The 26,036-nt window shown below is 39.3% G+C and overlaps 1 protein-coding gene across 1 annotated transcript; it reads left to right on the forward strand.

Annotated features, from left to right (window-relative positions):
- Positions 1–26,036, forward strand: jazf1a (JAZF zinc finger 1a). The gene is given in 6 exon segments (XM_082185233.1): positions 1–285; positions 288–470; positions 18,381–18,453; positions 19,286–19,482; positions 20,797–20,966; positions 23,386–26,036. Coding segments are annotated over 6 exon segments (918 nt in total). The 5' UTR covers positions 1–137; the 3' UTR covers positions 23,533–26,036.

A 26,036-nucleotide genomic window follows, 5' to 3' on the forward strand; every position in this document is an offset into this window, starting at 1 on the left:
GGGACTATTCAACCTTACACATTTAAAGGCAGGGTAGCAAAAGATGTACTGAAATAATCAATAATATAGTTGCTTATACGTCCCTTCTCAGTCAAGCATTCCTCGTTTTTCTCCGCTCAGGTGAATTGAACAGCAGCATGTTTGTTTGGCCGGTTCCTCCTCCTCCTCCGTCATGCTGCTTTGCCCCCCATCCCCCTCCCATTGGCTGCCAGCCGTCTAAACAGCTCCAGCTGCAATCCCCGCTGCCGCTGCTGCTGCAACGAGCTGCCGGCTATAAGATCACCCCATCCCGCACAGCCTCTGCCTCTGCCTCCGCCGGTCTGCAAGCTCACGGACCATTGCCAACACATCCATTATGACGGGCGTCGCGGCTGCCTCCTTCTTCTCCAACGTTTGCCGGTTTGGCGGATGCGGGCTGCACTTCGAGTCCCTGGCCGAGCTCATCGTTCATATCGAAGATAACCACATCGGTGAGTAGCGCTCCGCTTTCGGCCTGCTGTCGCTCTCAAGCGGCGAGAAGGCGCGTCTGTGCGCTGAGCATTTGGCTGGGTTGTATGCAGTGACGCGCTAATTCACTTGCATGAACTCGCTGCAAATTTAAAAACATTAGCATCGACTCAGTTTAATTAAGTGTCGATAGATAGTCATAAGCAGGTTTCAGCGACGGGTGCACAGTTACTAGACGCTGCTCTGTTTAGATCTAGGCCTGTTTGTGTGTGGCAAGCTGTTTTAACATGTGTTGCTTGAAATAACTAGCAGTGTTAGTCATTTTAGGGTTTTCAATAGTCATAATTATGAATAATCATAATTATAATTTTTGGTGTTACTAATTTATAGATTGGCTACTAGTTCTTTTTTCAAGAAGTGAATATGTGTTCATCACATACTAGAACAATTACTATCTGTTCCAGTTTTCTAGTACTAATTAAATGGACACTAGTATCTATCGATCAAACTTTATTAAACTGTATTCCAGCTAAATAGTTGCTGGTATGTATTCCTAAGAAATGGTATAGGCCTACATATGAATATTAAATATATAAATAAATGGAATGAATATTTAACCACAGATGCAAATAGAATTTAATAGCAAAGTTTTGCTATTTATTACCAGTTCAAAAGCACTCGGTTTCAAAGCTGCACTGTTCCGGTGTTAAATTAAACTTGACAGCGCTTAATGGTGCTCGTTCACAGCTATCATTAAGGCCATTTCACACAGGACGCGGCAGTCTCAAGTGTCTTGTTCGTTTTCACAGAGAATGCGTTTTTGCATTCCACTGCAATGTTTTTCTATGTTAAGATGCGCTAGACAGACATGTTTGACCGTTTGGCTCGCATCTTTGGCAGCATCTTGTGCAAGACGCAGGGTTATAAGTATGCGGTTAAAAAACTCAAGTTAAAATAAGTTAAACTTTTGAAAAACACGCCTCTATAGAAGAATAGATTTAGCAGCAAAATGGCCTGTTGAGGCATCTGTGCCTTTGTTCATATATGGACATGACAAGTAGGGTTTGTGTTTGTCAGCAATAATGTACACCCTTGCTTTACTGAGAAAAGAAGGTCAGGGAAACATCTGAAGATGGAAAATCTTAATATAAGTGCCATTTATGCATTTTGTGTTTGTTTTTTTCTACTTGTTACTTTGCACAAGGTTTATTCAAGTTTTTTTATTTAGGATATTTAATTTTTAATTTAATTTTAAATTTAATTAAAGTATCTAAATATTCTTAAGAAGTAAACTTTCCTTGTCATTTGAAAGTGTGTTGGCCTACTTGCATAATTATGCAGTTATATTATGATATGATTATATAATCAGTGGCATACAATGGTCTTAAAATTACAATAATATTGTTTATCGCAGTTATTTCTGGGACAATATATCACCCAAACAAAAGTATTATCGTGACAGGCCTGTAAATGTATGCTAGTAACTAGTAAAAATACATTCTTGTTAATGGAATAAATGTAAAAATGGCTTGCCATGTCTATCGTAATTAGTGCTTGCTGTGGAGAGCCATTGTTTATGCTAATGTTGTGTATTCAAGCTGTCTGTCAACTTCCACAGGAATGATTCTCTGTTTAGGTGCTTAAAGCTGCGTGAAGATTTACATACAACATTTTTTATTTTTATATTAATCCCAAGTTAGCGATCACTATATGAAACAGAATTAACTTTAGGTTTAAGCGGTGTGCACTGCAAAACTTGGTACACTAAAAAGAAAATTCAAGTGCACTGTGATGCCAAAGTGATGCCAAAGTTACCACTTTGAATCGAATTATTGATGTAGAAATTCAAATTGAAACTCTGAAAGCACATATAGTTGTTATAACATGATGATGAAAAAGTATTGACTCCGCAGTAATGTTAAATATATATTGTCTATGGTAATTATTGTTTTAGTATTTAGTGACCTTACTAATACCCCTATTAAGACCTTTCTTAAAATAATATTTGTATGCATTGCTAATCTGTGATGGAAAAATGCATGTTTATATTTAACAGATATGCAGTGTTTTTTGTTTTTGTTGTTGCTGTGCTTCTCTTATTTTGATGGCTGTGCCACACTTGTCTCCATAGTGACTGGCTGCAGACGTCACAATGGAAGGCCTCTGTCAGAATGAAACACACCTGCACCCCAGTCTGTGTCTGTCACTGTAGCCTCATAAAAGATCAGCTGGCCTGATTTCCCTCAGGGGTCACAGATCTGACATTTGGGGTTAGGGATTTGATCTCAGAGCTCTTGTTTTAATGAGCACAACAATGAGAGACCCCTAGCCTTCCACAAAGATCATTAATACTGCTAATCAATAATAATCCTATTGAGTGGAAACCCCATGCTGTGGCTTGGTTTGGCAGTTTGCCAGTCATGAAGAAGATTGTTCAAATTAAAATTCAAAATTGTATGTGATTGTCATGATAAAATTATAACTTTAAATCATTAAGCAGCACCTTTATGCTTGAGTTAGTGTTAGTTTGTTCTTCACTATTAGTGTTGGGAGATTAATGTGAAAGCCTGACTGAGACAACCTATATTTTAGACAGCTGACATAAAAAGCAGGATACAGACTCCGTCTACATCTCCTGAATTACATCCCATGATTGTCTCCAAATCCTTTCTTTCATCAATTTAGGAAACCGCACAGACGTGTTACAAATGAAGTGTTAGTGATGGCAGGTCAATGGTTATCATTTTACTGATATAAATGCATACAAAATGTGAATTGATAAAACAGCTACAAACAATTTTAAAACAAGGTTCTTTGGAAAAGAACTTTGAGTGACTTTTGATCTTAAGTCCCATCAAGAGCCCTGGTGCTGTTTAGTTTTGTCTCAGCAGTAAAAGCTATTTAGACGCATTTTGCATAAAATATCTGAACAATATCAGTTGACATGGCCTTAAAGGGATACTCCACTTTTTTGGAAATAGGCTCATTTTACAACTCCCCCAGAGTTAAACAGTTGAGTCTTACCGTTTTCGAATCCATTCAGCCGAACTCCGGGTCTGACGGTACCACTTTTAGCATAGCTTAGCATAGATCATTGAATCGGACAGGACCATTAGCATCTCTCTAAAAAAAATGACCAAAGAGTTTCGATATTTTTCCTATTTAAAACTTGACTCTTCTGTAGTTACATTGTGTACTAAGACCGACGGAAAATGAAAAGTTGCGATTTTCTAGGCTGATATGGCTAGGAACTATACTCTCATTCCTGCGTAATAATCAAGAAACTTTGCTGCCGTACCATGGGTGCAGCAGGTGTAATGATATGACGCAGCGCCTGAAAATAGGTCTAATAGGTTAGACAAACTTAGTCCCAGTCACGCTGGAAGTTACCGAGCTGGTGACTATTTTCAGGCGCTGCGTCATATCATTACGCCAGCCTAGAAAATCGCAAATTTACATTTTCCGTCGGTCTTAGTACACGATGTAACTACAGAAGAGTCAAGTTTTAAATAGGAAAAATATCTAAACTCTTTGGTCATTTTTTTGAGAGAGATGCTAATGGTCCTGTCCGATTCAATGATCTATGCTAAGCTATGCTAAAAGTGGTACCGCCAGACCCGGAGATCGGCTGAATGGATTCAAAAATGGTAAAACTCAACTGTTTAACTCTGGGGGAGTTGTAAAATGAGCCTATTTCCAAAAAAAGTGGAGTATCCCTTTAAGGCCACATCCACACGAAGCCAGAGCTTTCCCTATCCGATATTTTCTTTCCCCGTTCAAAAAAAAAATTCCGTAAACACGGCGTCGTCTCAAGAAATATCTGCGTACACACGAAACCACTGAAACCGACTCAAAACGATGTAGTATACATGCCAGACCAGTATGTGGCGCTGTAATTCTGCCACAGACATACACTAAAAACGGAGAAGAAGACTTAAAGCATGCGCATAAACCTTGCGCGCTGTATACTATGGCTGTATACAACAATAATATTAGGCACAGTAGCTTCTTTTTTTCTTTTCTTTTTTCTTTTTTAAACAAGAACTTTGTTGAACAATATGAAAAACCATAAATGTAGTTGCTGTGACTTAACGGTGTCTGACTAGTTGACACTTGGTGTGATGACATCATCGTTTCACAAAATGTACGGATTGGCCGTACACACAAAAACGCAAGGGCGGCGTTTTCAGATTTATCCACCTTGGGACCCGGTTTCAAAAAATATCGGTTTCAGTCTCCGAAAACGCCGGATCCGTGTGGACGAAACGCCAATACGATAAAAAATGTATACGTATACAGCGAAACGCGTCTCCGTGTGGACAGGCCCTAAAGGTGCTCTAAGCGATGTTGGGTGACGTCACTTCTTGTTGACGTTCGAAGTATTGTCAAACAAAACGGAGGCTAGCTCGACCCTCCCTCATCCCGTCCCCTCCCCCTCCCTTCCGTGCTTCCTGAAACAGTCATGAACCATTTAGAAAAAACAAACTGGATTTACCCACCTGTCCATCAAAAACAGAGCCACCTGAATGTCGGATTGGAAACCTTCTGCCGGCCACCAGTTCTCACCACCTTTTGAACGCTTTTCCGATGTAAATTCGGGACTTCGCGTTCCTTTTCTTTTTCCCTATTCTTTGTTATTTGTTCATCGGAACGTCGTCTCTTTGTTCGTGTGTCGGCCATATCAAAATTCTCAAGAATATACAATTTTAACGTTAGTCGTTGTTAGGACATCTCTCCTCTAGCTAACTTCGCTCTTCATGCTTCTCTCTCCTCCACTCCCCACACCCCCCTTCATGTGCACGCGCACTAACCCCCACCCCCAAATCATTCTTCTGGTTATTGGCTGGAACACTGTTTGTTATGTTTTGTGGTCCAGGCTGGGCCAGTTAGTTTTTCTTGCCGTTTGTGGAGCCTGGGCTGTGTACAGAGACCACGTTTTTTTACAGTGTGTTCAGGGGACAGGCAGCTAGCGGATAGTGAGATGTTTGCTGTATGTGACAACAACATTTTTGGCCTGAAAAACTTGTGACATCGCTTAGAGCACCTTTAACTTTTTAGACGAAATTTGAGTGATTTTTAAAACTGCATTTACTGTGTTTAAAGCTGCCGTCGGCAACATTTTTTTGATCATATTCAGTGAAATTGACACTATAATCCGACAGAACAACATAAATAAGGTGGTTTTAGAAAAAAACCCGAGCTTCTAACTCCACCTGGAGCGTGTTATTTGTTTTGCAAAAATCCACCGCTCCCGCTTCATCAGGTCCAATCAGTGCAGGGGGGTGTGAGATCTGACTGTCAATCACAGGTCGTGCACACGCCACAGATCCCCCCTCACTCGCGCACGTTAATATCACATGCACACGCCACGCCTGAAGTTCGCCTGGAGATTGCATGAAGCGTGATGGCGGAGAGAAAATCTACTAACAAGCTTCCAATTCCTCGGTTATTGCTATCTATGGATAGATTAGCCAGGGCAGCCTACCTCCGAGTCCATGGTGTTGATAGATGCTGAAGAGACGGACGCGTTCACAGAAAATCAGGTACACACGCACAGTGACGCACTGACGAGCACGACCTCGATGGGAGGGTGCTCGCTGGTAGTGGGGAGGGGCATGAGAGTTGTAAACATTAAAAATTTTGGCTAATCGACCCAATCTGCCAGACTTGCCGACGGCAGCTTTAATACTGTGCATCAGTTATCTGTCTTAACGGTTTGATTTTTTAAAACCGGTGCATTTCTAATATTAAATGTATTTCTTTTCAAAAAGTCTTCATGCTATATCCAATATAACTATATTTAAATAATTTATTAATAAAATAAAAAAACAGGACTTAGTTGGAATACTCTTTTCGTTGCAATAGTATTTGTTGTGTTTATCATGTGTTCACTGCACACCAGTATTGTCTTGACTATGTGCCATAGTTGTGGATAGTTAAAAATAGTCAAAGGTTGTGTCTGCTTGCAAACATTTACATTTTGAATAATTTTACACTAATATTCTTCAGGGAAGCTGTTTGATATGTAGATGAGATTATTATTATTTTTGTCCTCAAGGTCATTTAAGTGATGTTAGGCAAACAGACAGATTTACATAATTGTAGTTATACAATTACTTCCAGAATAAATTGTTATTCCAGTGTTACAAGCAATATCATCTCAGATGTTAAGATGTCATGTTGGTGTTTGACCAACTTTTCTTGTTACACTAAGTACTGCAATTTGATTTTGCAATGTTGTTTCTATCAAAGTGAATGCACTTGATCTGAATGTGAATGGTGTTTTTGTGCATTTTCATTCCTTTTGTTATCAAGTAGACTGTAGACATCGTAAAATAATTAGATAAACTGCCTTGTCATAGATTTTTCTCAGATTGACCAGTTATCTGTGGGCTACAGTTTCATGCAGTCATTTTTTCTTTACGCTTTGAGGGAGTACAAAGTTACATGAACTTATGTAATATTGCCTCCTTGTGGTAAAATTGTGGTGTTTTTACCACATGACACGCAGGAGAGACGGTTGTAGACTGTCAGATCTGTGCACTTACATTAGGTAGCCAAATCAAATGGTACCAAGAAAGAGCTGTCATGTTGCCCCAAATATAAAACTAAATTATATATTTGCTTTATTGACATATATTTGAATAAAATATATGGATAATTTGACATGAGGATCAAAGCTGTCCAAAAACACAGCTGTGCGTCTTGATACTGGTTAGGGTGAGTTTGAGAAAGAGATGCATGCATACAAACAAACACAGAAAGAGAAAGTTCATTGGATATATCTGTTAGTTGCCTAGGCTGAAAGGAATTTTGCATGATGTCATACCCTCCCCGTGTCAGCGAGATGGTCCTCTGGGTACTCAGACATGTATTTTGGTAAGTTGTTGTTTAGTGTTGTGACTGTGGAAATTTGTTCAGACATGCCTGTCTCATTTCCTCTCTGTATTTACATGTCGTAGGTAACAGGTGACATAATTCTAAACAACTGAGAGCCATACGGCCTGTGTTTGTTGTCGTCTCTTAAAGTGGACGGGAACCTATTATGCCCCTTTTTCCAAGATGTAATATACGTCTCAGTTGTCCCCAGAATGTGTCTGTGAAGTTTCAGCACAAATTACCCCACAGATCATTTATTATAACATGTTGTAAATGCACATTTTTAAAGGTGCTCTAAGTGATGTTGGGTGACGTCACTTCTTGTTGACGTTCAAAGTATTGTCAAACAAAACGGAGGCTAGCTCGACCCTCCCTCCTCTTTGCTATTTGTCATCGGAACGTTGTGTCTTTGGTCGTGTTTCGGCCATATCAAAATTCAAGAGAATATAATTCAACTTTAGTCGTTGTCTAGGACATCTCTCCTCGAGCTAACTTCCCTCTTCATGCTTCTCTAATCATTCTTGTCGGTTATTGGCTGGAACACTGTTTGTTATGTTTCGTGGTCCAGGCTGGGCCAGTTTGTTTTTGTTGCCCTTTGTGGAGCCTGGGCTGTGTACAGAGACCACGTTTTTTTTACAGTGTGTTCAGGGGACAGGCAGCTAGCGGATAGTGAGGAGATGTTTGCTGTATGTGACAAAAAATGTTTCGGCCTAAAAAACGCATGACATCGCTTAGAGCACATTTAAGTGAAAGGAAAAACATGCTGTCTTCGTGCATATATCTTTAAATGCAAATGAGCTGCTCCCCCCCCACCCTGCTTTCCAGAAGAGGGCGAAGCCTCTACAGCCGTGCCTCCAATACTCTGTCAAAAACGAAAACATCTGTTTGGTTTTGGTTAGGGGTGGGAAAAACCTTGAAATTTATTTAGTTTTTCTTCCCATTTTAGTCAACCCAATATTATAAAACAAATGCCCTTTAAGCTGACTACAATCATTATACACAGTCTTCTGTAATAAAGCAAGGCAGGCAATTTTATTTAATTTTTTATATTAAAAATAGGAACAAAGAAGTAAATCACTAACAATAGGACAAATACAATAGAAAAAATATACAAATTAAATACACTTTTAAGTTTAAGTTATTTAACATGTAGTAAAAAATAATACCGAAATTGAATTATCAAATGTAAAAATAAAACGCTGTATAGTCTTCACTGTATGAATTAAATATAAATTGATTAATATTAAAGATAAAAAAGTGATTCAGTCAAAAGCAGTGTTTTTTTTGTGTTTTTTTTTGTGTTTTTTTTTACATTAATGAAACGGATGGCAACAGTTTATGAGGCTGCTGTCCCTTTAAGAATAAATGCACGGATATAGTTACACATCCGATTTTCTCCCATTTGTTTTCATTCGCGTAGGACATAACATACTCTGTTTACATTGAATATTCCACATTTCACAAGATTTGCATTTTGACATAATTGTGTGTGTAGCTGTGAAAGAGAACTGAATTCAAGATCACATGCATGTGAAAGGAATCTGTGTGCATACTTCAGCTGTGTGTCTTTAAGTAGTACTGCGAAGTTAAAGAAGTGTAACACTTTTGAAAATCGAATTGTGAAATTTGTGAATCGATGCAAATCGATAGGATTGCGATTCATATATTAATTTTAAAAAATCCCCGGACCCCTAGTTTTGTTTATCATCTCTATCGTGGTCACTCTCACGTGACATTGCAGTTCTTCATCATCATGAAAGATTATTATCTGCATGCATTTTAAAGCCATATCAGTCTAAACTTCTGATATATGGTTTTCTGAGCACACACACAGAAAGCTAGATGTCAGACTGCGCATCCTGTGAGTTTTAAACCAAGTTCTCTTTCACATCTTATTGTGCTTAAACACTTACACAAGGTTATGTCAAAAACACACAAAGTTCAGGTAAACACAGTCGGTTATGTCTGTGCACGTAAATGGCAAGTAAAGAAATCACATGTGTATACTAAATCTGTGTATTAAAGTGAAAGCACCGTAATATACAATACCTACTGCTATATATGCTGTTAATATGAATCAGACAACACAGGGCCTGAATTTTGGCCTTAGGTGATTCTTATGGGGGGAATTTTTTATTTGAGGGGGGAGTTTAGACCTTTTTTTTTTTTTAATTACATTTATCTCGCCTAAATGTATGCTCACTCATTGCATTTTTACAATGGGGTAATTTTGTTCTTAAGAATTTACACAACACAAGGAAGCTTGATTTCAATCTTTGAATTAAATTGAAAAAAGTAGCACAAATAAATACAATAGAATAGAGATCCCAATAAAGAGAAATAAAGAGAAAGGTTTTTGCTTAGGTCTAATGGTGCGTTCACACCGGACGCGAATTGCGCGTCAGGCGCGAGTGATTTCAATGTTAAGTCAATGCAAAGACGCGTTACGCGCGTAAAAAATTCCTGCGGCGCGAATGAAGCGTAGAGCGCGGCGCGGTAGACGCGAATACGCCTCATTCGCGCATCAAGTTCGCGCGAATGGCGCGAATTGAGCGTCTGGCGCGTTAAGCGCGTTACGCGCGAATGTTTTATGTAGTGCTTTTTGTGCATTCTCGTGTTTGACGCGAATTCGCGTCTGCCGCCCGAGTTGAAAAATCTGAACTTCTGCGTCAATTCGCGCCGCGTTAACCAATCAGGAGCCTGCTTGCTGCGGTCCGTGGTGAAGTGACAGTTTATAATGTTATTTTATGTTTGGCCTCAATAAATTATTTTGTAATATGACTAAAATGCACAACAAAGCAAATCTTTCACATAAAAACTCGATTTCAATATATGAGAGATACTCATTTTGTATTGAATGCAATTTATTCCATATCTATATGAAACATTATTAATCTAATGTGAAGACAACAAATACAATTTAGTGTATACAAACTAAAAAAAAAATCACAGGACAGGTTTCACTTTTGGAGGCTGGCTCCATTTATTATCAAAACAAAAATAAATGACAGATTAGGTGGGTGCGGGCGAGGGTGAACCTCGCGCCGGGCTGTACAGCGCGGGCTCGTCAGGCAGCGACCACTCGAGGCCGAGGCCTTATACGGCCTACGCTGTCCTCGTCAGCGTCCTCACCGTTAGGTCCACCAAACCTAGGTCCTGGACCAAATTGTGAAACTCCTGAAACCCTCCGGAGAGTCTGGTGGACCCGAGTACAGCGACGATGTCCTCTACACAGCTGTTTCTGCTCTCCAGAGCATATACGAGCGGTGACTCTCTCGATTAATGCTAATGCTAATGCTCGATAAACATCTAAAAAAGATGGCCGTCAACGGGTTTCGAAACTTTCGCCTCTGACGCGCGTAAAAACAAAAGTTTGAAGCGAAATTTATGCGCGTCAGAGGCGAAAGTTTCGAAACCCGTTGACGGCCATCTTTTTTAGATGTTTATCGAGCATTAGCATTAGCATTAATCGAGAGAGTCACCGCTCGTATACGTCAATCTCGCTCTTAACACGCGAATGTACACATGTGGTCAAGCGTCAAACTAGACGCGGCAGGCGCGAATTTGACGCGCTGTTCGCGTCCGGTGTGAACGCAGCATAATGGTGCGTTCACACCGGACGCGAATAGCGCGTCAGGCGCGAGTGATTTCAATGTTAAGTCAATGCAAAGACGCGTTACGCGCGTAAAAAATTCCTGCGGCGCGAATGAGGCGTAGAGCGCGGCGCGGTAGACGCGAATACGCCTCATTCGCGCGTCAAGTTCGCGCGAATTGAGCGTCTGGCGCGTTAAGCGCGTTGCGCGCGAATGTTTTATGTAGTGCTTTTTGTGCATTCTCGTGTTTGACGCGAATTCGCGTCTGCCGCCCGAGTTGAAAAATCTGAACTTCTGCGTCAATTCGCGCCGCGTTAACCAATCAGGAGCCTGCTTGCTGCTGTCACGTGGTGAAGTGACAGTTTACAATGTTATTTTATGTTTGGCCTCAATAAATTATTTTGTAATATGACTAAAATGCACAACAAAGCAAATCTTTCACATAAAAACTCGATTTCAATATATGAGAGATACTCATTTTGTATTGAATGCTATTTATTCCATATCTATTCTAGATTATATGAAACATTATTATTCTAATGTAAAGACAACAAACACAATTTAGTGTATAAAAACTAAAATCACAGGACAGGTTTCACTTTTGGAGGCTGACTCCATTTATTATCAAAACAAAAATAAATGACAGATTAGGTGGGTGCGGGCGAGGGTGAACCTCGCGCCGGGCTGTAGAGCGCGGGCTCGTCAGGCAGCGACCACTCGAGGCCGAGGCCTCACGGCCTACGCTGTCCTCGTCAGCGTCCTCACCGTTAGGTCCACCAAACCTAGCTCCTGGAGCAAATTGTGAAACTCCTGAAACCCTCTGGAGGGTCTGGTGGACCCGAGTACAGCGACGATGTCCCCTACGCAGCTGTTTCTGCTCTCCAGAGCATATACGAGCGATGACTCTCTCGATTAATGCTAACGCTAATGCTCGATAAACATCTAAAAAAGATGGCCGCCAAAACTTTCACCTCTGACGCGCGTAAATTTCGCTTCAAACTTTTGTTTTTACGCGCGTGAGACACGCGAATTAACACAAAGTGGTCAAGCGTCAAATTCGCGCCTGCCGCGTCTAGTTTGACGCGAGATTGACGCGCGTAAAAACTAAAGTTTGAAGCGACATTTACGCGCGTCAGAGGCGAAAGTTTCGAAACCCGTTGGCGGCCATCTTTTTTAGATGTTTATCGAGCATTAGCATTAGCATTAATCGAGAGAGTCACCGCTCGTATATGCTCTGGAGAGCAGAAACAGCTGCGTAGGGGACATCGTCGCTGTACTCGGGTCCACCAGACTCTCCGGAGGGTTTCAGGAGTTTCACAATTTGGTCCAGGACCTAGGTTTGGTGGACCTAACGGTGAGGACACTGACGAGGACAGCGTAGGCCGTATAAGGCCTCGGCCTCGAGTGGTCGCTGCCTGACGAGCCCGCGCTGTACAGCCCGGCGCGAGGTTCACCCTCGCCCGCACCCACCTAATCTGTCATTTATTTTTGTTTTGATAATAAATGGAGCCAGCCTCCAAAAGTGAAACCTGTGATTTTTGTTTTAGTTTGTATACACTAAATTGTATTTGTTGTCTTCACATTAGATTAATAATGTTTCATATAGATATGGAATAAATTGCATTCAATACAAAATGAGTATCTCTCATATATTGAAATCGAGTTTTTATGTGAAAGATTTGCTTTGTTGTGCATTTTAGTCATATTACAAAATAATGTATTGACATAAACATAAAATAACATTATAAACTGTCACTTCACCACGTGACAGCAGCAAGCAGCTGAAGCAGGCTTCTGATTGGTTAACGCGGCGCGAATTGACGCAGAAGTTCAGATTTTTCAACTCGGGCGGCAGACGCGAATTCGCGTCAAACACGAGAATGCGCAAAAAGCACTACATAAAACATTCGCGCGTAACGCGCTTAACGCACCAGAACTTGACGCGCGAATGAGGCGTATTCGCGTCTACCGCGCCGCGCTCTACGCCTCATTCGCGCCGCAGGAATTTTTTACGCGTCTTTGCATTGACTTAACATTGAAATCTCTCGCGCCTGACGCGCAATTCGCGTCCGGTGTGAACGCACCATGAAGCCGCTTGTCCACCAGCGTCCGATCAATTTTTGTTCCGACGCGACGCCTGTGACGTTTTCGCTGCTTTTCGCGCCGGGAAAAATGTAAAAAAAAAAATGAAACCATAGCAACGGCCATACACAAATTCTCGCCGCCGAGTTTCCATTGGCTGCTGCCCCGCGTTTTGACGCTCTCATTTGCATAAAGTATCCACCGAGATACTTTTTTGCAGCGCCGCTGTTGACCAAATCGACGCGACGCGACCTATCATGCTTTGCGGGGGCGTTTTTGCTGCCTGACGTAGTTCCATAGGAAATGAATGGGCTTTGGCGTCGCGTCAGAAATCGAGACGCTGGTGGACAAGCGGCTGTGCACGGATCCTGTGTTCATTATACGGTCACGTGCGATTTATGCTTATTTAAGACATAACCGACTGTGTTTAGACTAGACTAGAGGATACTCACCAAGATGTTTTTGACTGTTAAAGCGATATAATCCACGAAAAATAACTTTTGTTACCCGCGAGCTGTTTGTGAGGCGGCTTTACGCATGTGTGCAAAAAAAAAAAAAAAAAAAAATTCCATCTCTCAGCTCAGGCAAGTAGCCTACCGAATATTTTAAAATCGCGTGAATGCTTAAACTGGTAAGACTTAAAAAGACGTGCAAATGTCAAACTTTAGTTATGAATCCATGATGCAATGATGCAATGCTGGCCCGATTATGCAAGTGACAATTCCGTCTATCCCGACTCCCGAAACGCGAGAGTGTATTATCGCCGCCTGCAGCGCTCTTAACGATTGCCTTGTGCAACCCATTTTGAGTGACGAGAGATAGAAGACGCAGCACCGCTGAATCACTCACGCTGTTTGAGAAATTGCGTCTCGCAGACAGTTTTAAAATTTGATTTTATAATCCGTGTGGATTAATTTACTAATACAACCAACATGCTAAAGTGAATCAATGTTTGCGGGAATTTCCCGCATTATAAGTGGGAGACCTGCGGGAATGATTAAAATTATGCGCAATACCCGCAATCCCGCGCCGAAATTCGAGCCCACAAAAGAAAAAAAGAAAATCACTCACTGCTCTTGATTGAATTAACTTTAGTAGCTTTAATAACACTACATTTCTTACTTGAATGCTGCTGTTAAATGCTGTGGCGAGGAGATAAACATGGCGGACTGTTTACAGCTCATTCAGGGCAGGGTCTAGCAATTTGCGATGTCACAAAAGCAAGAATCTGCAAACGGCTTGTTCTGAGACTGCTTATTATTTATAGGAATAAAAAAAAGAGTGGGTGGATTTTTATCATTAGAAGGTGGTTGTGTAACGTTACACACACTGCCGACACACTTATGTTCAAACACCACGTAGAAGTGAATTTTCCATAATAGGTCCCCTTTAATATTATCTGAGCATTGCGTCAATGCAGGTTACTAAGCATTTTCTGCTGACAGCGCAGCCATGGCAACAGTGTAACTAAATTAAACTTAGGTGAAAGATGAAGGGTTTTAGTAAAACACTGGAAGAGATAAGTAACAAAACATCAGCCCGAGCAGTTTTTAATAGTCACCGCTAGCATAAACACAACTCTTTCACGAGTCACTAAACCATTTAAAGCTAAACAATAAATCAGCACCGTTTGGAACTGTTTAAAGAAATTGTGCTCTTGTTACCCTAGCATACTACTTTAAATGCTAATGTTATTTTCTTAATATAACCCTAAATGTAAAACTAAAAGGAATTTGGAGTAGACAGAGTGAATTTTGAAACTTGGGCGTATTTCTTTCAGTGACCAGAAGATGTCAGGCTTGTTACACAATATTTGTTTGCCCTAGTAGCTCCAAAAAGTATGGAAAGACTTGTAAATGTCCAAGTTTTATTCTTTTGAGGCCCAAAAAGTAGTATAACTAATAGCACAGTTCTCATATAGCTTTGAGGTTTGGTTGAGGTTGGTGATGAATAACCATGGCATATCCATATAAGGGAAGTGTTGCATCTTTATTACTCAGTATTTTTTCTGTTTACTAAGTGATATTATGGTGAATATTCGGTCCATATGTTGTTCTTAATAATTTTTCTGAAGATATACAATGGATTTAAGGGCGTCTGTCTGAAATAATAGTCGCTATTAGAAGTAAATTCTGTTCTTCTCTGTTTAGATCATTATGATTTAATTGTGTGTGTATCCTCAGGCCTCTTTATGAGGCAATTAGTGAGATCCAGTGGAAAATCCATTATACTAGCTTTCCTAGTCCCACCCAAAAAAAGTGTGTTTGTCTGTATGTGCTGGTGTGCATGATTTGTGTGTGAATGCTTATGGTTTTTGTTTCCTTTCTCATATGTGTGCTCGTCCTTGAGCTTGCTTGTGTTTGCGTGTACATACGGAAGTGTTTGGAGCGTTGTATCCTGCTGAGCTCCGAGAAGTGTAATTACAGCCTCGTTTAGAGTTCTCTCCATCCCCTCCTTCCCGCCTGTCTTCCCCTCCTCCCCCCTTCCCTCCATCCGGAGACCTGCTGCTCTCCAGCGCATTAAAACACTCCCCTGCTTTTTAATTAGCCGTCTGGAAAACAAACCCGGCATTCCTGCAACGCCGCTCCACGCCAGGCTCCTCTGACTTATGCACAGGCTCACACTAACAGGGACACACATATTGCTTTCTGTTGGTTTTTGAGCTGTTCTCCACCACAGGGTGGCACATTTGCTCTTCTGGTGGTTTCAGCCCTCTTAAAAAGATTCCAGCTAATCCAAAATGTTCTTACAAGGATGCATTTCCGTCTAATTTAGATCCACCTGATCCCATATCAGTATTCAGGACAGCAGTAAATAGCCCTGTGAGGTTTGATAGGAGAGGATTTAATGATATGGCTGGGAATAAAAGGCATGTTTATGGGAGAAAGTTCTTTAATGTCCTCACAGAGGGCCCAGTATTATTAGCCCTACATAAAGATTTCATAGGGATTTAATACTGGTCATGGCCCATTAAAATGCAATATTACTGCTACTGGTTGTGACGAGTGGTGCTTTCAACTCAAGTTCCTGCTGCCGTAAGGATGGTTGTTGTTTGTACTGAATTATGACGGCCGCTATTGCTAAATGTGAAAATTAACTCCGGGGCGTTCAGTTTAAGAGGCACTGAATGTTAAGTGTGTGTGTGTGTTTCTTTCTGTATTTCCTTGCTACTTTTCCTGTGGAAAGACCTTGTGTGCCTCCATTTTCTAGGTGAAGGGAAATCATAAAATTGGAAAACATTAACTCTGCCCTCCCGTCACTGTTCTGCACCTGGCACACATAATTACACTTCCCCCACGCATAATACCAGAATAAAGTTATGAAGATTTAAAGGAGCAGTTCAACCCACAAAAAAAAAACTGTCATCATTTTCTCACCCTCATGTTTTTGAAACCTGTATGACTGACTTCTTCCATGAAACACAAAGGAAATAATAATTGCAGAATGTCCAGCAAAAAAACAGCTCTTTTTCATATAACGACAGTGAAAGTGAACCAAGGCTGCCATTTAAGTATGTTCCTTAAACAAATCTATCACACCACTTAAAAGACTTGTAATATAGTGTTTCATCTTGTAATAAAAATGAAACGGTCAACTTTTAGGATACTTTTACAATGCTTTTAATATATTAATCAGATCTTGACAACTCTGGGGTTCCATCCACTGTTTTTGTAATGAAAACAAGCAGCATAAACATTCTTCAAAATGTCTCTTTTTATGTTCCATGAAAGAAAGGAAGTCATACTAGTTTGGAATGACATGAGGGTGAGTAATTTATTTTTATTGTAGCTCTCTTAACTCTTAGTTCAACTTTTCAACAAATCCCAATATACAATTGTGATGTTTTGCAAGGATGTCACTTTAGAAAACTCATTGAAGATGAATTTGCGACTCTAATTTGAAAATTTTAAGGGAAAATAAATATAGAATAGGGGAAAAAATGCTGATGTGTTGGTTAAACGAAAGATTCATGGTTAAAACTATACTTTCATACCAGTAGAGTAATTTTTGATAGATAGCCCACAGATAAGTATTTATTTGTTGTATTTCATTTGAACCATTCAGTTGAATTTTTCACTTATTTTTCATTTCTTAATTGCTAAATGTGAAGTATGTTTAAGATTGAAAGGGCACACCACACCAGCAGGTAAAATGATTCGGAAACGCTAATAAACCACTGATGAAGACCACCTCAGTGGACCACCTGAGACACACAGATGTGTGTGTGTGTGTGTGTCCTCTTTATGAGGTGAGGAAGGCCTAATCCATGCACTGCCGACACCAGAAAGCACTCTGATGAGATTAAGGCAGAAGCAGACACAGGTTGACTGGTTTCCTTTAAAGACGTCAAGGAAACTTAGCTACTCTTCTATTTTTACCATTCATTTGTCTTTTGGGATTCAAGTCATGCTTATTACAGATTGTGTGAAATGTGACGGAGCTGAAAATATATTTATTCACATGCAAAATCTGGCACATTCTACAAAGCATTAAGTGTGCGTAGAAGTTGCTCCATGTTAAAGGAGAATAATGGTTAAGTGAACATGTTGGAATGCTTTTAATGACTTTGAGGAATACCTCATTTAGACATATGGGACCTATTATATCCACTGCCTGTTATACACAAATATAACTGTGCACACGCATGCAATGCAACCCATTTGAACGTGAAAAACCCTGCTTTTCTTTTTCTTCTTTCTCCACATGGTCATTGAAACCTCTGTAAAATAATTGTGCAGAATGTGCCAGCTTCACTTACACACACTCAGCTGTGTCTCTTTTTTTCTCTTTGTGAGGTCTTCTGTGCACCATTTATGTTTTAATGAGCTCTAAGCAGCAATTAACATCCTACAATTCTCTCTCACACACACACACACACACACACACACACACACACACACACACACACACACGGTAAACAATAGCTTCGTTAATTAACATTTTGTGTAAGTATGTGCACACATGTAGAAATAAGACACATACTGATCAGTCATCATAAGGGAGACTGCCACATGAGGGCAGTCTCAGGCCATGATACAGACTATAACCAGACACACACACACACTTGGCAGAGGAACGTTTGAAGCATTGCCTGGTGTGCCTCAGGCACTGGAAGCTGCCTGCTGTCACAAGCAGAGTGGAAAAAGTGTGGTGGCGGTTGTGTTGGGCCTGCAGGGCATTAGGGGTACTTGTTTGACTAAACTTACAGTAAGCACAACGCGAAATAATGTTTCAGGATGTTGCAAGATGTGATCACCAATGTAATACTGCATACACAGTGTTAGCCTTGACCTATATGTGTACATCTTTAACTTCAGCTTTATCCTGTGTGTTTTACGGTGATATATGTTTGTGTTTTCTCTCTTCTTCTTCTCTCAGATACAGATCCCAGAGTTCTGGAGAGGCAGGAGCTGCAGCAGCCCACATACGTTGCTCTGAGCTATATTAATAGGTGTGTATATTGAAATATGTAGTATATACTAATTTGCGTAATAAAATATTGATAAAATAAAACTATATTATATTAATATAACATTCAGAAGTTTGGGGTCAGTAAGATTTTTTTTTGTGAAGAAATCAATAATTTTATTCAGCAAGGGTGCATTAAATTGTGACAGTAGAGACATTCATAGTTACAAAATATTTCAATTTCAAATAAATGCTGTTTGTACTTTATATTTTTCAAAGAATCTTCAAAAATATTTCACAGTTTCCACAAAAAAAAACTAAGCAGTACAACTGTTTTCATCTTTTGTAATAATAAGAAATGTTTCTTTAGCACTAAATCATTAAATTATAATGATTTCTGAAGGACCAAGTGACACTGAAGACTGAAGTAATGATGCTGAAAATTCAGCTTTGCCATCACAGGAATTTTAAAATATAGTCAAATATATGTGTTTTTAAAATTGTAATATGTATATTTAATTGTAATAATAATTACTGAAATTTTTTTTCAAATAAATTTAGCCTTGGTGAGTATAAGTGACTTTCACACACATTAAAAAATCTTGCCGACCCTAAACTTTTGAATGGTAGTGTATTGCTTGCATATACAGTATAAATTCAAAATAACATATATATGCATCAAATATAAATAAATAAACGAAGCACTTGGGAGGTTAGTACAGAAGGAGGCCATAGTATTTGACACCTACAATTGTAGTTTTTCTGTTTTGTATTAAATATTTAAATCACTGTAATTCCATGAACATAGTCCTCAGGTACACCAGTACCTGCACATTCAATCTCTTAATGTGGCTTATTGTTTGTTTGTTTTTTAGATTCATGACTGAAGCAGCCCGCAGAGAGCAAGAAACTCAGAAGAAGAAGGTCCAACCCAAAATTGCTATATCAGTCACAGGAGGTGTATCGCGTAACAGTACAGCGACGCCTCCGCGGCATAGCAACGGCAGCCTAACTCCACCCGTCACCCCTCCCATCACACCCTCATCCTCCTTCCGCAGCAGCACACCTACAGGTTATTGGAGTTTGTGGGATTTTACATGATTATAAAGTTAGATTTATATATGAATATACACTAATATGAATGCACTAACTGAATGTCAGCGTGCATGCCCTCAAAAGTTCCCATTGGTTTAAATCCAAGCTTTTGGTGACATCCACACTTCCTGCACCTCAGCTGCTCCATTTCCTGTTTGTTTTATGCTGTTTAAATAAGCCAGTCATTATATCAGTTGATGCCTAGTGTCAGAAACATGTCCTAAATAGTAGACTGTCATTTAGTTTCAATTGCGCTGAATCTATGATGCATAAAAAGTGGTTATTTTTGAAATATTAAAGGGGTCATGAACTGCATTATTTAAAAATCTTATGTTCTCTGAGGCCCACTTGTAATGTAAGCAACATTTTATATTTAAAAAAATCATAATTTAGAAGCAATATGCTATGTTCTATCCAGTTTTTGACCCTTTCTTTAAAACACTCTTAGGCGGGCCACATTCAAGTCTTGAAAGTAAACACCCACTGCTATTATTATTAACAGTTTTGCATTTTAAAATAATTTTCAGCGCCATTACACGTTTCTGATGTTGAAAAATGGCAACTGGTGAAATTCAGCCTTACATTGTACATTGAGTTACAGTTCACAAAGGATAACTTGCGGTGTTTCATGTAAACGAATTATGAATGAATGTATCATCGTTTGTCTCACTGTTATTCTTTCATCGTTTTATCAGTAAAGTGAAAATAAAGTGAGTACATATCAAACGATCTGTATCAGACAAATCAATAGTGACACATGGTAAAAACATTGTTAGTCACACACACTTGTGAGTTGCGACATAACTGTCGAATCCAAATAAGGTAGTCTCTCTGAAAAGCCTGCGTCAAACTGTGTCTTGTTTAAAAACGAATCCACAGTAAAATGAAGTGAACAAACTCTGCAGAGGCAGTCTTTCGTTGCCCTAGGATGCCATACTGAGACAAATCTGAAACGAGTCATTTTGACAGCTTGGTTTATATAAAAGCTGTTTTTGGACTAATGAGGAAGTTTTGAGTTCTGAAACTTACAGGATATTTTTAAGAGGTCATTTTTACTATGATCTATTATATGTCAAAAGGTCAAGGAATATTTGATTTCTTAATTCATGACCCATTTAAGTCTGAACTGAACTGTGGCAATAAAAACACATTTGAACCCTAATGAAGAAACATTGGATAATTGGAGCAAAGGGCACATTTACACTCTCAGTTCTCATTAGTTCTTTCATCAGCTAATATATGAAGCAAATAAATGACTAATTAAAGAGTTTAACTTTTTGGTGCGCCTCAGGCAGTGAGTGTGATGAGGAGGAAGTGGAGTATGAAGACTCTGACAGCGACGAGTCCTGGACTACAGAAAGTGCCATCAGCTCAGAGTCCATCCTCAGTTCCATGTGTATGAACGGAGGCGATGAGAAACCCTTCGCATGCCCTGTTCCAGGATGCAAGAAGAGATACAAGGTACTCCTCTCACAACTGTATACATACTGTATATATATATATACTATATGGACAAAAGAATTGGGACACACTTGAATTTTGGCTTTTCAATCAGACCCATTGCCACAGGTTTATGAAATCAATCACCTAGCAATGCAATCTGTATTTACAAACATTAGTGAAAAAATGGGTTGTTCTGAAGAGCTCAGTGAATTCAAGCGTGGTACTATGACAGGATGCCACTCTAAGTCAGTCCATGAAATTTCATCCCTGCTTGATATTCGATGGTCAACTGCAAGTGGTATTATTGGAAAGTAGAAGCGTTTAGGAACAGCAGCAACTTATCCACGAATCAGGAGACCACGTAAAGTCACAGAGCGGGGTCACGGAGTGCTGAGGCACATGGTGCGTAAAAGTTGCCAATGCTCCGCTGATTCCATGTCTGAAGAGATCTAAACATCCATGGCATTAATATCAGCACAAAAACTTCGCAGCGGGAGCTTGATGGAATTGGGGTTTCAGGGGTTGGGCAAGGCTCCTTACTTCCAGTGAAGAGAAATCTGAAAGTCCCCCTGTGGTGAAAATCAAGTTTTTAATGTTGTTTATATGTCTATGCGGTGTTTTTAATGTGCTTTAAAACAAACCATGTGCAAATTCATAAGTCAACACCATTGCTGAGTGTTTTGACAATTTCTCAAAAACGCGGTTTGAAATCATTAGTATTTCTGACGTCACAAACGACCTTGTAACCAATGACGTCAATGTGCCGGCGGGCTTTAGCATATCATTAACAGCGAAGTAGCAGGGGAGTCTCAAGAGATGTCAGGCTATCCCGGTATTTTTTTATTTTTTTGAAATAAAAAATCGGCTAGATTTAGCAATGTAGCGGGTGTATGATGTACATTACAATGTTATGATGAACTATATGCCTTTCTCCACTGATGTTCTGAGTTGTTCAAAGCGTTTCTGATGATTGTTTGAAGGCAGACTGAGATGGCGAACGGGAACATAGTTTGTGTAACATTAGCAACACATTATAAGCTGTTTGATAACAGTCAAGCAAAAGGCTAATCATATAAATTACTGCTATGTGTCCAACGTTGTAAAGAGCGACACCATTGTGCAGCGTTTACCTCTGTAAGTTGGTCGAGTGAATCTGTTAGCTGGCGTGAGTGGAGGCGTGGCTAATTAGCATATTCATGGGTTGTGTATTCTAAATGAAGCAAGGGTACTATGGGGTAAGACATTACATTTAAAGGGATAGTTCACCCAAAAATGAAATTTCTGTCATCATTTACTCTCCCTCAAGTTGTTTCAAACCTGTATGACTTTCTTTCTTCTCCTGAACACAAAAGAAGATATTTTAAAGAAGGTTGGTAATTAAACAGTTTCTGGTCCCCATTGACATCCATAGTATTTTTTTTTCCTACTATGGAAGTCAATGGGGTCCATCAGTCGTTTGGTTGCCGACTTTCTTCAAAATATCTTCTTTTGTGTTCAGGAGAAGAAAGAAACTCATACAGGTTTGAAACAACTTGAGGGAGAGTAAATGATGACAGAATTTTCATTTTTGGGTGAACTATCCCTTTAAGCTATTTTAAGGCATGAAGAATTTTTTTCACAGGAAAAAAACTGTTAAATATGTCCTTTTGGTGATCAAAGATGAGTTTTAAGGGATAAAATGATTGACTACAGGGGGACTTTAATGCTTCAGCATAGTCATTTTGGACAAAGCTATACTTCCAACTTTGTGGGAACAGTTTGGGGAAGGCCATTATCTATTCCAGCATGACTATGCCCCAGTGCACAAAGATTTGGTTGGATGAGCTTGGTGTGGAAGAACATGACTGGCCCGCACAGAGCCCTGACCTCAACCCCATCGAACACCTTTGGGATGAACTGGAACGGAGATTGCGAGCCAGGCCTTCTCGTCCAACATCAGTGCCTGACCTCACAAATGCTCTGTCTACTGGATGAATGGGCAAACCTTCCCACAGAAAATCTCAATGGCCCAAGTGTTATGATCAGGTGTCCCAATACTTTAGTCCATATAGAGTGTCAACATTTGAAGCGGATCAAAAAAGTTAATCAAAGTTGTCCTAAGACAGGAAACAGGTATTGTTAAAAATTCATGTATAACTTTGATGAAAGGTTTTGATCCACTTCAAATATTGACTACTGTATATATATATATATATATATATATATATATGAAGAGTTATATTTAACTCTTATATATACTTAAATATACAAGTATATATAAATATATATATATATAAGTAATTTCACTTAAATGACAATTAATAGGTAATTTGCATTGCCATTTAAGTTAAATTATTGAACTTAAATATACGAGCTTGATAAATATATATATATACACTAAATGATCCTTAGGCTTGGTCTCATTCTCGCTTTTCCCTCTAACTTCTCTTTCTTCCAGAATGTGAATGGTATTAAGTACCATGCTAAAAACGGACACAGGACACAGATCCGTGTGAGAAAGCCCTTCAAGTGTCGCTGTGGGAAAAGCTATAAAACCTCTCAAGGCCTTAGACATCACACCATCAACTTCCACCCACCCCTGTGATACACACAGTCATTTTCACGTTTACCTGTTCATCATTTCATTTACATTTCTGGATCATGTTAACTGGGATCAAATGCTGATTTCGTTATTTTTTTCTCTCTTTCTTTCCTCTTTATGTGTGTGATTTTATGTATGTAGATATACTTGTACATTTGCACATTCCATGTATATCATTTCTTTTTTAAAGTATCCTTTATTTTTATTTAATTTTTAAGTGGCACAGCCACTGATAAATGAAAATTACTCTGAAGATTAGGACAACAAACATTTGTTTCTGATTTTAAAATCAATTCAGAGAAAATGGTTTTAAATCAGAAAAGAAGAGTTGAGAGATTCTAGGCAATTTCTTTTTGTTCATCACACCTACTTCAAATGAAAACTACAGTAGGTACGTTGAAACGTGTACATATAAAATTATATAAAGACATTTATATATATTAGTAGCTAAGTTGTATTATCCAAATATTTTATTTTCCATTATATATTTTGCAGAACATTTATATTATGTTTTATACAAGAACGTTATCTCCTTTTTATGGACCATTTCATATTTTTATTTGCTTTGTAGAGAACCGTCTTTTATTGTCTGAATTGGAAGGACATTGATCTCAGGTCACACTACAGCTGCCAACTTTCTGACAAACAAACCAGGAAACCGGAGAAACTCACTTCCACTCACTTCGTTCCAGAACATTCCACACACAATATCAAAACGGCTGACATTACGCAGTGTAAAGTTACCTTTCCAGAGTTTGTTTTGCATGCGGCTAGCATGAAGACAGCACCTTCAGCGTAAAATTCAATTCTCTGCATGAGGCCTTTTCCAGACGACTGCAAGCAGTTATGTGACGTAGACATGGTCTCTGGCTCATGCGTCTAGTTGTATTTGAGTTCTGAGCAATATTTTGTATCACAATCCCTGAATGAAATCACACTTTTGTTGTACAATAATCGCATTGGAAATGCGGTGCAATGTCAGCCTAAAGAGAGACAAAGGGCAGATTTATTCTGCCCTGTTACCCTGCTGATATACCAGCATTGCAGAAGTGCCAAGTTATTCTTCTCCAACTGAAAAAGAAACATGGATGATCTGCCAAACACAACGGGTCACATCTGGCTATCCGGTTGGTGCCTGTTAGTGGAGGAGCCTTAAAGAGGACCTAAACTTCTGTTTGTGTACTCAGCCTTGCAGTATTTTTGTCCGTTTTTAGCTCGTAAGATCCTTATTTCGGTCGTTGCTGTTGATTCGCTTTTATTTTTGACACATTTGGGACTGTCCTTGTGGTTGTTTTTGTGTAATGTATTTGTTAGCCCTCTGCTTGCCTTGTATTCTAGGCTTGCTAGCATGACACGACTTCTGGCTTAGCTGCTCTGCTGTCTCTTGGCTTGTAGTCTTACTGTTACAATCTTTGTTGTCGAAAGTATTAAATCTTTACTTTATATTGTTACTGCTAGTATTACAGTTCGATAGTGCCAGATGCATAGCTACGCCTGAATATATTTTCTCAACTTTAATTCTTGAACGCTTTTGCATCGGTCCTGTTGTCGGCCAAATAAAGCATACCACAGTTTACAATAGTAAAATGTCTTTAACAACTTTTAAGAGCTTCAACTTTTGGTGCAGAGAAGGACCAAGTAAGCTTTCCTATCCACTAGTCTGTTTTTCTCGGTAAGGGTCGGTCAAATTAAACAACACGGACCAAAAATGGTACTGCCAAATCTCCAGATATGAAGCTTGGAAAAACAAGGTGCTGTTCATGGTACAGTGATGGTATCAAATTGTGTTACCATGGATCTTTGACATGTATACCTTGGTATTTATATGGTACTTAAGTTATTATCAGGGTACATGTCCAAAAACATGGTGATACATGGTACTTTTTTGTCAGAGGTGCTAAGATGGGACACAGAAGAAAAATTGAATGAATGGATAGTTTCTATAATTCAGATGCCAAAAACTGGAGCTAGGTAATGAAGACAGTATTGGATGCCTATCCGTGAGTGACTCATTGTTGATGACTCACTGTCCTCTTATTTTCCAATTCATCCGGTGTCATGTTTTTTTGTATGTGTGTATTTTTGGACGCTGTACCAGTAACCACATTTGTACCTCTTTTTGGCTACAGAGTCATTTGGTCTCAGCTTTGACACACAAACTAGAACCTGTTAAACATGATTTTACTGGATAGGATCCGTGTGATTCTTCACACCTACAATGTAGTAATGTGACTGAGATGCATTTATTTTGGAGGGAGTTTGATATACTATATAGTGAATGTATTGTATTGCAAGTCTTTTGTAAAGTGCTTTTGAAATTATATTTTCGTACTGTATGTTTTTGTGGAAAATGTTTTGTGGAACCGAGGCAATTTGTATGCGAGATGATGTATAATGTGTGCGTGTTTGTGCGAGCGAGTGAGAGACTCTTTTGAGATGTCTTTATCCTTAAGCTGCAATGTAAACTTTAGGACAATGTTACAAAAATAAAGAAAAGCAAACAAGTA

The sequence above is a fragment of the Leuciscus leuciscus genome (assembly GCF_965113295.1).
Source record: "Leuciscus leuciscus genome assembly, chromosome: 12".
Taxonomy (NCBI): Eukaryota; Metazoa; Chordata; class Actinopteri; order Cypriniformes; family Leuciscidae; genus Leuciscus; species Leuciscus leuciscus.